The 10965-nt window shown below is 49.9% G+C and overlaps 1 protein-coding gene across 3 annotated transcripts in view; it reads right to left on the reverse strand.

The window, feature by feature from the left end:
- Nucleotides 1-394: 394 nt before the first annotated feature.
- SEPT8 (septin 8) overlaps nt 395-10965 on the reverse strand; it is a 27426-nt gene continuing 16855 nt past the window's right edge. For 2 of the 3 annotated variants that reach the window (XM_008056933.2, XM_021711767.1), the window contains exons 8-9: nt 10689-10879; nt 395-1755 (exon numbers count right to left, since the gene is read on the reverse strand). In XM_008056933.2, the coding sequence (XP_008055124.1) occupies nt 1590-1755; nt 10689-10879 (357 nt within the window). In that variant the 3' untranslated portion in view covers nt 395-1589. Of the gene's footprint in view, nt 1756-5384; nt 8212-10688; nt 10880-10965 lie in introns of those variants that run through there. The other variant, XM_008056932.2, reaches the window with a different exon arrangement.

The following is a 10965-nucleotide window of genomic DNA, read 5'->3' on the forward strand; positions in this document are numbered from 1 at the left end:
AGTTTTCTCAAAGGGCCTGTCTGGTGCAGGCCAGGAAGCTCAGAAACACAGTCTTTCTATGACAAGTAGCCATGATAGGGGTCAGCAAGAGGAGTGGACAGAACCCATGGCTCCTGGAAAGCTTGGGTGAGTTCTTGCAGCCAAACAGGGTAGCTGGCACAGCCCCAACCTCCAGAGCACATTTGGGTGTGAGCTGGCATGCAGCTTGGGGATCGACGCCTGTTTGCAGAGGGTGATCATGTGATGTTCACTATGCAGCTACCTAAGGATTTGACACATAGCCAAGATATGGTTTAGGTTTCTTCTCAGAAGCATTTTCAGTGGCAGGTCACCGGAAGACAACTCTACTAAGGTCATGGATGCCCAGTCCCCACGGACAAGAAAACAAAAGCTATTATGACATGATGTAGAGCTTTGGCCTCTTTATTTTCTTTTTTACAGTTAATTCCACATGTAAAAGACTTCATAAAGCACTATGGCTCTGGCTATACCTGGAATGATCTGCGGAGGATGGAGCTGGTTATTCTGGACAGACTGCACTGGGACCTCTACATCCAGACACCGCTGGACTTCTTGAACATAGTAAGTAGGAGGAGTCTGCAGAGTCTGCCCTAGACTCAGCTGTGCCTTTGGAGCAGCTGTTCACAACATAGGACGGCAAAGCACAGGCGTGCACACGTCCCTGCACATGCACCACAGTGAGGTGACCCACAAGGCTCACGACACACGGAAGAGTGAAGATGTATCTTAAATCCAACACAGTTCCACCAGACTCCCACTTCTGAAGGACATTAAGTTAACTTTACAAAGACTTTTAGACGGCACTATTATGGTGAGTTTCTCCTTTAAATACACACTGCAAAAATATTTAACTTTCCATTCTATGAATACTGTACATAAATAGCTGTCTTGCTTTTTCTACACTTTACACACATTCACTTAGCTGTCTTTATTCACCTACACACAATCCTTTTTGAGGCTGTAGACCATATTGATCTGGCACTTAAAAAAATATCATACATTAGTTTGTATTTGTTGGGGAAATGATGGTCATCCTTAAGGATATGATTCTGTTAGTAAGGCAAAATTATGCAATGTGGAAATGTCATGGGGTTTTGGTTTGTTACGAAGCATGAAGATTAAATCACTAAGGGCTGTTTCATGATGAAAACTGGCCACTGTTGCCAATTTGCAGAGTTTCTTCCCAGCCAGGCAGATACAAGTAACTGTTCTACTACCCTGATCTTGAATAGTATGTTTCTATTTTTCAGAACGGAAACATTGTCATGTAGGTACTTTAGGCTTATAATGCCCATTTCACAAAGAAGACTCTTTTCTCTCCAGGGTTGAGGCTCTGCTTGGCCACAGATTAGGTATTAAGCCTCAAGTCCCTGGTAGAACCATGGATAGGAATGAAAGGGGGGGGGAGGGGCACATTTGATGCTCCCTGATGGAAGTTTGAATTGTTTGTACTTTTGGTCATTGATACATGAAAAGTGCAGGGTTTTCTGTTCTAACTTTAAAAACCATGGTCTCCAGTTCCATGCCCTGGTGGTCCTGAGCTGGCCCACTGTGTTAGAGCTGCTGCCTCAGAGGAATCCTTCCCTCCACGTCGCATCCCTGACCAGGCAGCTGCAGCACTGTATGGCGGGCCACCAGCTGCTGCAGTTCAAGGGCTCCACACTGGCCTTGGTCATCATCACCTTAGAGTTGGAGAGGCTCATGCCCGACTGGTGTACTCCTACATCTGATCTGCTAAAGAAAGCACAGGTAGACATCAACTTTGCCCCAGACCAGGCTCTGCATTTTGCCCCTTAAGCTGATGCACTCTGACCCCAAAAGGGTACCTATGGCCCTTCTTGGCTCTTGTGGGCTCCAGAAGATGCCCTTACCATCACTCCCGAGGGGGCATGTGTGAGAGCTAGGCTTTCTACAGTTGGCCATGCTCTGCGGGCTTGTGTATGGGACACGTGTTCCCTTTACTGGACCTATGGGGGTGGGCTTATTTAACAGCGGGCTTATTTATCTCAGCGGCAGCCCTTGTAGGCAAGAGAAATGTGGGGAGGCATGTCCAGCTCAGAAGGAAGGAAACCTGAGCTGAATATTGGGGAGTGTAAATTCCAGACCCCACCCACCCATCCACCCCTCTGTATAAGTGTGTGGTGCCAGGTACTGGGTACCATGAGGAAGGTGCTTCTGGGGGGCTTTGGGAGTGTGTCAGAATCCCTCAGAACAGATGGTTAGCATGGAAAGTATAGTTAGACTGACAATTTTACTGAAGCTGGAGATGGGTGTCCCTAAGATGGCAGGGTTAATGCACTTTAGTTGGGTGGTTGGACCTTCCTGAAGTTGCTTCATGCTAACACCATAGCATTCAACTGCCTCTTCCTTTGAATGTGAGATAGCCCTGCTTCAAGGACGGCCGCTGTGTTTTAATACAGGTCAGCATTGAGCGGTACAGCAGATGCAAAGAACTCGTAAAGCAGCAGTTGAGTAGTTTTTAGCCATCCTCCTGTGCAGACAATGTCCTGTTTCGCCTGCTAGCTGGCCCCTCTGCCTCCACCCAAGTGCCTTTGGAGTATAATGGCAACCCTCCTTGCTTGGACTCCTATGAATTATTTGGCTTTATGAATCCCATAACAAGAAGGGAAGAAGGCCCCAGATGAAAAACAGAAAAAAAATCCTTGAGGCCTGAGAAGAAAATAAGCGTGGGGGGAGGAAACCAGGTCGGGGTCTATAGATGTCAGGTGGTCTGACAGATGATGATCTCGCCTTCCCCCTCTCTCCCCTGGGCCTGAAACCAGGGAGAATGAGTGAATGCTCAAATTGCAGCTTGTTGTTTCTTCCTTCTCCAGTAAGGGAGTTGGCTCTGGCCCTCAGAGTTTGACTATGTGACCAGGATGCGGCCCTTGCTCAGGCCGGGGCTGTTCCTTCTGGCTTCCAGGCTCATTCCAGACACATGTGCAGTGCTTCAAGTCCCAGCTGCCCTGCCTGCCACTCCCCACATGGGACAGTTTCTCCAGACACATCTACCCATGACTTTTTACAGAGTATGCTGTTTAATGGACCGTAACGTGAGCAAGCTTTAAGCATAGTTTTCCTTTGTTACTCTTAAGCAATGTAGCATAAGTTATTAGTCTGACTAGGGGAATTTTATGCTGGTAACACCTTGATAAGAGGTGCAGCTCGGAGTGCTTTCTGTGGAGATGAGCAGGTTCTGAGACTGAGCTGCCAACCACTGTGTTGCCAGGAAGAGGAGGAGACAGCTGCCTCTCTGAAGTCCTGCTTCTGTAGAGCCACTCTCTAAGCGGGGGGCGCAGCGCACAGAGATGCCAGCTGGGGCTGTGTGAGTGCTGCCGGGGACATGAATGAGCCATTCAAAGGTGTTTGTGAAGTCTTTCCACTGTGAAGAGTTTTTTGTTTTGTTCTTGGGGGTTTTTTTGGTAAATGTCCTAAGCCGTGGGACAGGGAGGACCATCTGCTACTAGGTGCAAAGTGGTCAAGGGCCAGATATACTATAATTGTCTATAGAGTCAGTAAACATCTCTACCTTTCCTTGATAAAAAATTTGCTTGTTGGAGTGTTTGTAAAAAAATAAACTTGACTTGCTTCCCCTCCTGTCATTTATGGGTTATTGTGCGTTTAGATTTGCTAGAGCCAAATACCCTTGGAAAACTATCTCCTGGGTCCTAGCAAGAACTGTCCTCTAGTCCAGCACCCATTTCACAGGTGGAGGTGCCATGCTGCTCGTGGCCACAGCTTCCAGTGGTGGCACGACTGCCCTCTGCCTCCTTCCAGTGTGAGTGGGCCCCGTGGGGGTGGAGTAGGAGTGCATACTGAGGGCCCACACCAGTGTGGGCTGTTTGGGGCCTTGAGGGAACTGCTGGGGGACATGTGGGCTCTTGAACAGGTGGTTCTGGATGTGTGCCGGATCCCTGGCACTGACCCAACTCTCAACCTCTTAGAGAAAGCAGAAGGTGGACCTGTGAGCCCCAGGACTGGGGTAAGAGACTAGCTTGCTGCTCTGCCTTTCTGTAGGGAAGCTAACTTTTGTATTGCCAAAGTGCCGCTTGTGAGTTTTAAAAACTCTTGTGTGCCATCCCAGCTTGCCTTGGCCCCGGGTCCTCTCCTACTCCCCTCTAACATTCTGTTCTGACCTTAGGAGCTCCTACCCCACCTCAGCTCAGAGACTGAGAATCGTGGCTAGGGGAGACACATGGGCACAGTTCCTCTTCCTCTTGTCCCCACCTGCAGACAGGCAGGGGCAGGTGAAGCACCGAGGGTGTAGAAAACAGAGATGGGAGAAGCTCAGAGGTGGATCCTGGGGCAGGGGAGAGGTAGCATTGCACACCTTCCTTAAACTTGTCCCCGTGGTGCTTCCCTGACATGGTTGAACAGAGTTGCACAATGATGTCCCTCCCTAAGGGCGCCCTCCCTACCCCTGGCTTCCTGAGCGTGTCTGCCCTCCCAAGCTCGGTGCTTTCTTTGCCTCCCTGCCTTCCTACAGGTAGAGCTGAGCTGACGCCTTTGCTAGGAATGTGTGCAACCCTGTCCCCCTGCTTGGTTCCCCAGTCTCAGTCCCCATTTTCTTTTTGTCTTTCTGGAACCTACATAGTGCCCAGTAGAAACAGCTCCTCAAAAAACCCCCACACTTGCCACGTCCTATTGCCATCCTCTGCCCTTCCTCCGCCACGTGCTTGCCTGCCCCCCAGGGCTTCCCACCTATGCCAACCCATCTCAGGTCCACCATCCCACACTGTCAGACTGAATACTTCAACATGGGCCAGCATTCCATGATTCTTCCATCATTCCACTGGGATGCCAAGGAGCAACTGTAGCTCAGCAATTAAGGGTTCAGATGACCAACATGCACATCTCATCTCTGTCAGTTGCTTGCTGTGTGACCGTGAGTCATGACTTAGCCTCTTTGTGCCTCACCTACAAGATGGGGTGAATTAGGGTACCTAATCATAGGATTATGATGAGGGTTAGAGGAGTTAATGCATGTAATGCACTTCAGAGCACTCTCAGTGCATAATGAGCACTCAAGTGTTAGTCATCCCATGTGAAGCCTCTGGGATAGGGGTGTAAACTTCTTGAGGGCAGGGTGTGCCTTCTCTCCTGCCCTGCACCCAGCTGCCGAAAGATTAATGACCCCGAAGACTGCCTCTTGTCCTTCCCAACTGTGACTCCTTCCTCTAACCTACAACCTCCACAGGCCTTTATCAGATGCAGGATACCCTAGTAAAACATGGTTCCTACCAACCTCCACGAAGTTCACAGAAAAGACACACTGTGTTTTACCACAGTTGCAGCAGAGTAACAGGCTCAGGAAACGTGTTAAACCAGAAAAGCTACTGCCCAAAAAAAGACACCACAGAAACTCAAAATAAATGCAAAATTTAATGAAAAAAAAAAATGAGTACAAAGTGAATGGAAAGGAACAAAAACAGTCAATGAATGAAGGAGTAAATGAATGAACAAGTGAAGCAGTTTTAGAAAAGCATGTTAACGTAACGGAGTGGCAAGCCACGCTTCCCTCGGGCCTCTGATCCCCACGTTACAGGAAGCCCACACACAGACATGCACAAACATATATGCATTCAGTCTGTAAATTACAAACCACCTAGATCAGTTACCCATTAGGAGACCATACATCCCAGTTTGTCTGGTTTATGCCTGTTGACCTGGAGTAATTACTAACAGCATCTCCGTTCTCTCTCAGAAGTCCCAGTTTGGACAATAAATTATATGGTGATTCTTCCACCCCAAACCAACATGGTTTATGAAAGACATGATAGTAAATGCCAACATGATCCTACGAGACAGCCCTAAAGATACCAATGAATAACAATGAGGAAAAGAAAAGAGAGTTGAACGAGATCCTGCAGACAGGGTCGCATTCCATGAGGGGTAGTGTGTTAAATAATGGCAAGTTTTAAGTTCACCTTGTGCACCATGGACTAATTAATTTGGTCTCAGAAAAAGATGACAAGATGTCACACACAAACAGCAGGGAGAGGGGGACACTGAGGCCTGCTAGAGCTGAGGGGATCCATGGAGGCAGCTCAGTCCCCAGAAAATGCAAGTCTGCCAGGTCTCGCCAAAACCGCTGGGAGGTCTTCGGCCTGGAGGCAGGCAAGCAGCCACAGTGATGGCTTCCAGTGTGCCTGAGGTGTGGCCCACAGGCTGTGGTGGACAAGTGGAGGAATCAGTCTGCTCTGGAGTCCCCAGGTTGGCCCACAAACCAGGAGTTCTCATTTCTTACACCACCAATGGACCTGCTGGGTCACTGAGCCTCGTCTTCAGAAATACACGAGCTGAAATAGGCTATCTTAAAGGTCGTAATTAGACCCAACTGGAGACACTCAGACAAAAAGCTACCTAGAGACGAGCCCCTGGCAGCCCACATTAGCCTCAGATCCGCCAGTTTACCTTTGTAGATACCCACACTGAAATGTCAGTTTTCGGTTACAACCAGAGGTGGACTCTGGTGAAGCCAGTGAAGCTTAATCTTCAGGGCCCCTTCAAAGACCCTAGACCTAATTTATATTTATATTCTTTTTCTTAAAGGAGTCTTCCTAAATAGTCCAAGCTTCCAGCCCCATAGAATCTGGATCCAGCCCTGGTTGCGGCGTAACACTTAGAGATTCACCACTCTACTTGGCAGGTGGAGCCCCTCGCATGGAAAGGCTGCCTCTCCCTGTGCCTCGGTAGACACACACAGCTCATCCCTCTGCCTCTCCCTGGGGGGAGCATCATCTCAGAGGGGCAGGAGGAAGCCAGGACCTGGTCCTGGAAATCAACAAAGCAGGCCAGGCAGGAAGGGGGAAATGGTGATGGGAGGGAAGATGGGAGGCATGAAAAGCAAACTACCAATTCAACAATAAATTAGCACAGTTTCCTGAGGCTTCCAGCCAGGAGTGCACTAGACTACCTAGAGATGAGCTCCTTAAGGGGAGCACCGTGCATTCCTCCATAGCTCCAGCACCCAGCACAGTGCTTCCTCAACTCTAAAGGACAGCCTTCCTTTTGTCTGTCCATTTTTCATCTCCCACTTTACCAGGCCATATTCTCAACCCTGACACTCCCAGCGGCTTGAAAACCAGCAGGAGCACAGAAGAATCAATGTTGCGAGTACTCTCTTAAAGTGTTCCCCTTTAGAGAGTAGTGGGAGGGGAGGAGTTCCTTTGCTGCTCACCTTTTCTTAAATCGCCTGTGTACATCAGACACCCCATCTCTCCACCCTGTACCTTAGCCAGAAAAGAGAAAGCAGTGGCTTTGAGGTAACAAATTCCCCCACTGAGCACTCTTGGCATTTGGAAGACACAGGATTGGCTTGGGAGTCTTAATTGAAGTCAAACATTTAACACACATACATGGAGTTGGTCCCTGTTTACAGGTAGCACCTCTGGGGCACAGAGACATTGGCTCCGGGCTGCTGTTCCATTTACCTTCACAGTAAAAACACTGGACGTGGTCTTGTTCACGTTCCGCTTTCATCCGTAAAGAAATCCCAAACACTGTCATCACAGGAAGTTTATTACCCGCCTCTCCCTATATATTATAGGGGCACTTTGTATACAAGAAAGGTTTAGTGATATTTTTAGTTTTTAAAAAATCAGGGAATCTGTGTTACTTATGAAAATAATGGGAGAGGATATCACTTGTCTTTGCGGTGGTGCCAAAATAAAAATTTAGAATGTTTTAAAGTTATTATGAAAATTAAGCTCTAAGTTAGAAAAATTAAAACGAAGGGAGTTGGGTAAATTTTGCAGCATGTATACCAGACCACGCAGCTGCGCCTAGGGCACCACGTGAGTCGCCATCTTGACGCTGAACAATTAGGCCTAGCATCGCCGGCTGGAGCCTTCGCTAGAGTGGCACATAACTGCTCATCAAGGGATAGTGACACTGTAAATGGAAGACCAGCCACTGGCTCTGAAAAAAATAAACCTTGTCAGTTTTGGATTCCAGCATTCATGGCTTTTACGTGTTTGCATAGAAGGGGGTGGCCTGCCAGGCCCAGGGGCGGCCTGGGGCCAAGGTAGGGTGGGGGCAAAGCAAGGCTGTAAACACTGGAGTCTGTACCGGCTCCCAGTCCGTCCTCACACCATGTTATGGGAGAAGGGTCACAAGGTGTAACTCAAGCAACTTAACACATGAAAGTCTAAAGTCCACTCTTGACATGTAAATCTGTGCGTGCGTTAACTGAAAAATAAAAATAAAACAAACAAAACAAAAACAGACACATTAAAAGGTACGCAGACCAAATCAAACAGAAGCAAAAGACAGCAAGATGGACACTGGGAAAGGGCAGTCAGTTTGGCCTGTGTGATGAGCAAAGCAGAGAATTCACTTCATTTTGTGGCGTCCCAGGCTGAGGGTCAAGATCTGATTGGGAAGTAATTTTGCAAAAATGGGTTAAAATTTGAAAAAGCCATTCAACTAAATGGTCATGAAAAATACCCCCACCTCCTCCCCCCCAAAAATTCACTCCCAACTCACCCTGTTCCCTTGACCAGGGCAGGAGGAAGAGGTGCTCCCAGCCCACTCCCGGCCTCCACAAGGCCGGCATGGGAAGAGACCTCTCTCCCAGGGACCAAACTGACTGAAGCTTTCTGGCATGTCCAGCAAACAAAAAAGACCTGTTTTCCAGGCCCGGACCTGGAGAACATACCAAGGCACCCAGGCCACAAGGGAAAAGCAGGGAGACCAGTGTCAAGCCTCCACTCTGAGGGTTGTGCTGGTGTCCTTGCAGCCAGCCTGCACCCTACCCCCACTATCCCTCAGACCCTGACCTGGTCACAGGTCCTTGTCTTCTATTTCTGACTGATTTCTCCATAACTTATTTCCTAGGAGACCCTCCTACCTCTTCTTTAACAAGATGGCCTGGGCCAAGGTGGCAGGGAGCAGTGCAAAGTCACTCTGGATGCCAGACCCCCGTCCGCCCGCCAGGAGAAACCAGATTTCAAGCTGCCAACTTGAAATCCAAACAGGCTCCAACTCACAGAACTCCCGCGCTCACCAAGCCAAGAGCTCAACACGAGACCAGGGTGGAAACAAATGCAAAGCAGAGGGGATATTCACACGACTGAGGGGAGTGTAGGGCTAGGGTCCTCCCTGCGGACAGGCGGGGTCTCATCTGTCCCAGTGCTGCCAGCTGCTGGGGTGGGGCCACCAGGCATTGGGATGAGAGAGTCTATAAAAAGGAGGAGGGTCTGTCCTAAAGCGAACGACAGACCTTAGAAATGAGACCTGGCATCTAGTTCCTAAATGCCTGTTTTTGTGCCCACAGCCTCCCCCAGGGAGAAGTCCCAGGGGTGTCTTTTCCTTAGTTTGTATCTGTACCTCTGAGCATGTGTGTGCTTCTGTGTGCTGGCAGGCATGTGCCTAAGTCTGTGTATGTGATGGGGCAGGGAAGAGAGTGTGTGTGTGCTTGTGCATGTTGGGGAATGCAACATGTGCATTAGGGGAGGTGGGGGGTGGACAGGGATGCTTCATGGCCCTAACGGCTAGATCCCACTGCCACCAAGGAAGGAAGGAAGGAAGGGTGCAGACACACACATTCCCAAACATTCCTGGAGGAAATGGATCCCAAGAATGAGGGCCAGGTTGGGCAAGAGAAGGACAGTACCTGATACAGGCCAGGGGCAAGAAGTAGTGGGAGTGGATGAGATCCCGCATTGGGATGTGGCATGGTACTGAGAATAAAGTGGGAGGAAGAGGGAGATCGCGGGGAACCAGGGCATTTCTCCAGCTACAAGTGTGGAAATAGGTGATGAAGAATGCCAAGGAGAAGTGACTCAGGGTCGCCCCCACCTGGCCACTAAGTTAACTGCACTCCTGGTGCTGGGAAAAGCTGCCCTGCCATCCAGGCTTCTCCTCTCTGCAGGGACAATGCCTCTACTTTAGGGACATCCCCCTCACCAGAAGAACCTGTAGAGCCCCTATGGGAGACTGCTGTCCTTCCTTCAGCTCCATATGCCCTTCAAAATAGCTGCACAGTGATCACAGTGTCCTGGGGGTCAGTGCTGGCTGTCACCACTGTTCTCAGTCACTACCAGCTTGTTAATACGAGTCCCACACCCACTGCCTCACGGACTGAGGAGGGATGTGCCATGGCTGTCCAAACAGAAACCACAGGAGTTTTTGGAATCTGGCTGGAGATGCCAACATTCCCAGGCCCTGGCCCTCTCCTGGCCTGATAGACCTTCCCAGAGATCCCTACAGCTATACCTTGTTGGGGCTACTCCCTGCCCACATGGCCCAGCCTTCACCGCCCTGTAGCAGAGGCCCAGCTGCCGAGGAGGCTGAAGGAGAACAGATGAGAGAGACAGAGAGAGAGAGAGAGAGAGAGAGAGAAAGGGGGCAGGGGAAGAGGGAGGGAGAGGGGGAGCAAAAGATAATTTGGGCCAGAGAGAGTGCATGAATATAAGAGAGGTCCGGACTGCAAGACATCAGACCTCCAGTGAAAGGAAAAGAAAAAGAAAGGTGATCAAGAAAGGGGTGGGAGAGCAAGTGAAAATGAGAGAGCACAGAGCAAAACAGAAGCCTGTGAGAGAGAGAAGAGGGGGAGGGGAGGGAGAGTGAGCGAGGGGATGAGCAGAAGCAAAGAACCCAGAGTGGAAGGCTGTGAGCACCCAGGAGAAAGGAGAGCCGGTACAAAGAGGAAGCCTGCCACCTACTTCTTCTTGTCCTTGTCCTTCCTCAGGGGCTGCTGCGAGGTGGCGTGCAAGGCCTGCGACTGCAGTGCCTCCACGGCGGCCTTCCTGCGGTTGAAGGCGTTGGTCTCCTCCTCCAGCTCCCGGCGCTTTTCCTCCACCTTGCGCTTCTCCTCCTGGTGGACCCGCTTCAGGTGCTCAAACTTCTCGTGGAGCTGGGAGCAGAAAGGGGGGGAGTTGGGGGAGGGGGAAGCAAAAAGGGGTGGGTCTTGAGCCTGGGCAGGGAAGGCACTCAGGCACG

The sequence above is a fragment of the Carlito syrichta genome, unplaced genomic scaffold (genome assembly GCF_000164805.1).
Source record: "Carlito syrichta isolate Samal-C Ts95f unplaced genomic scaffold, Tarsius_syrichta-2.0.1 Scaffold302579, whole genome shotgun sequence".
In the NCBI taxonomy this organism is placed as follows: domain Eukaryota; kingdom Metazoa; phylum Chordata; class Mammalia; order Primates; family Tarsiidae; genus Carlito; species Carlito syrichta.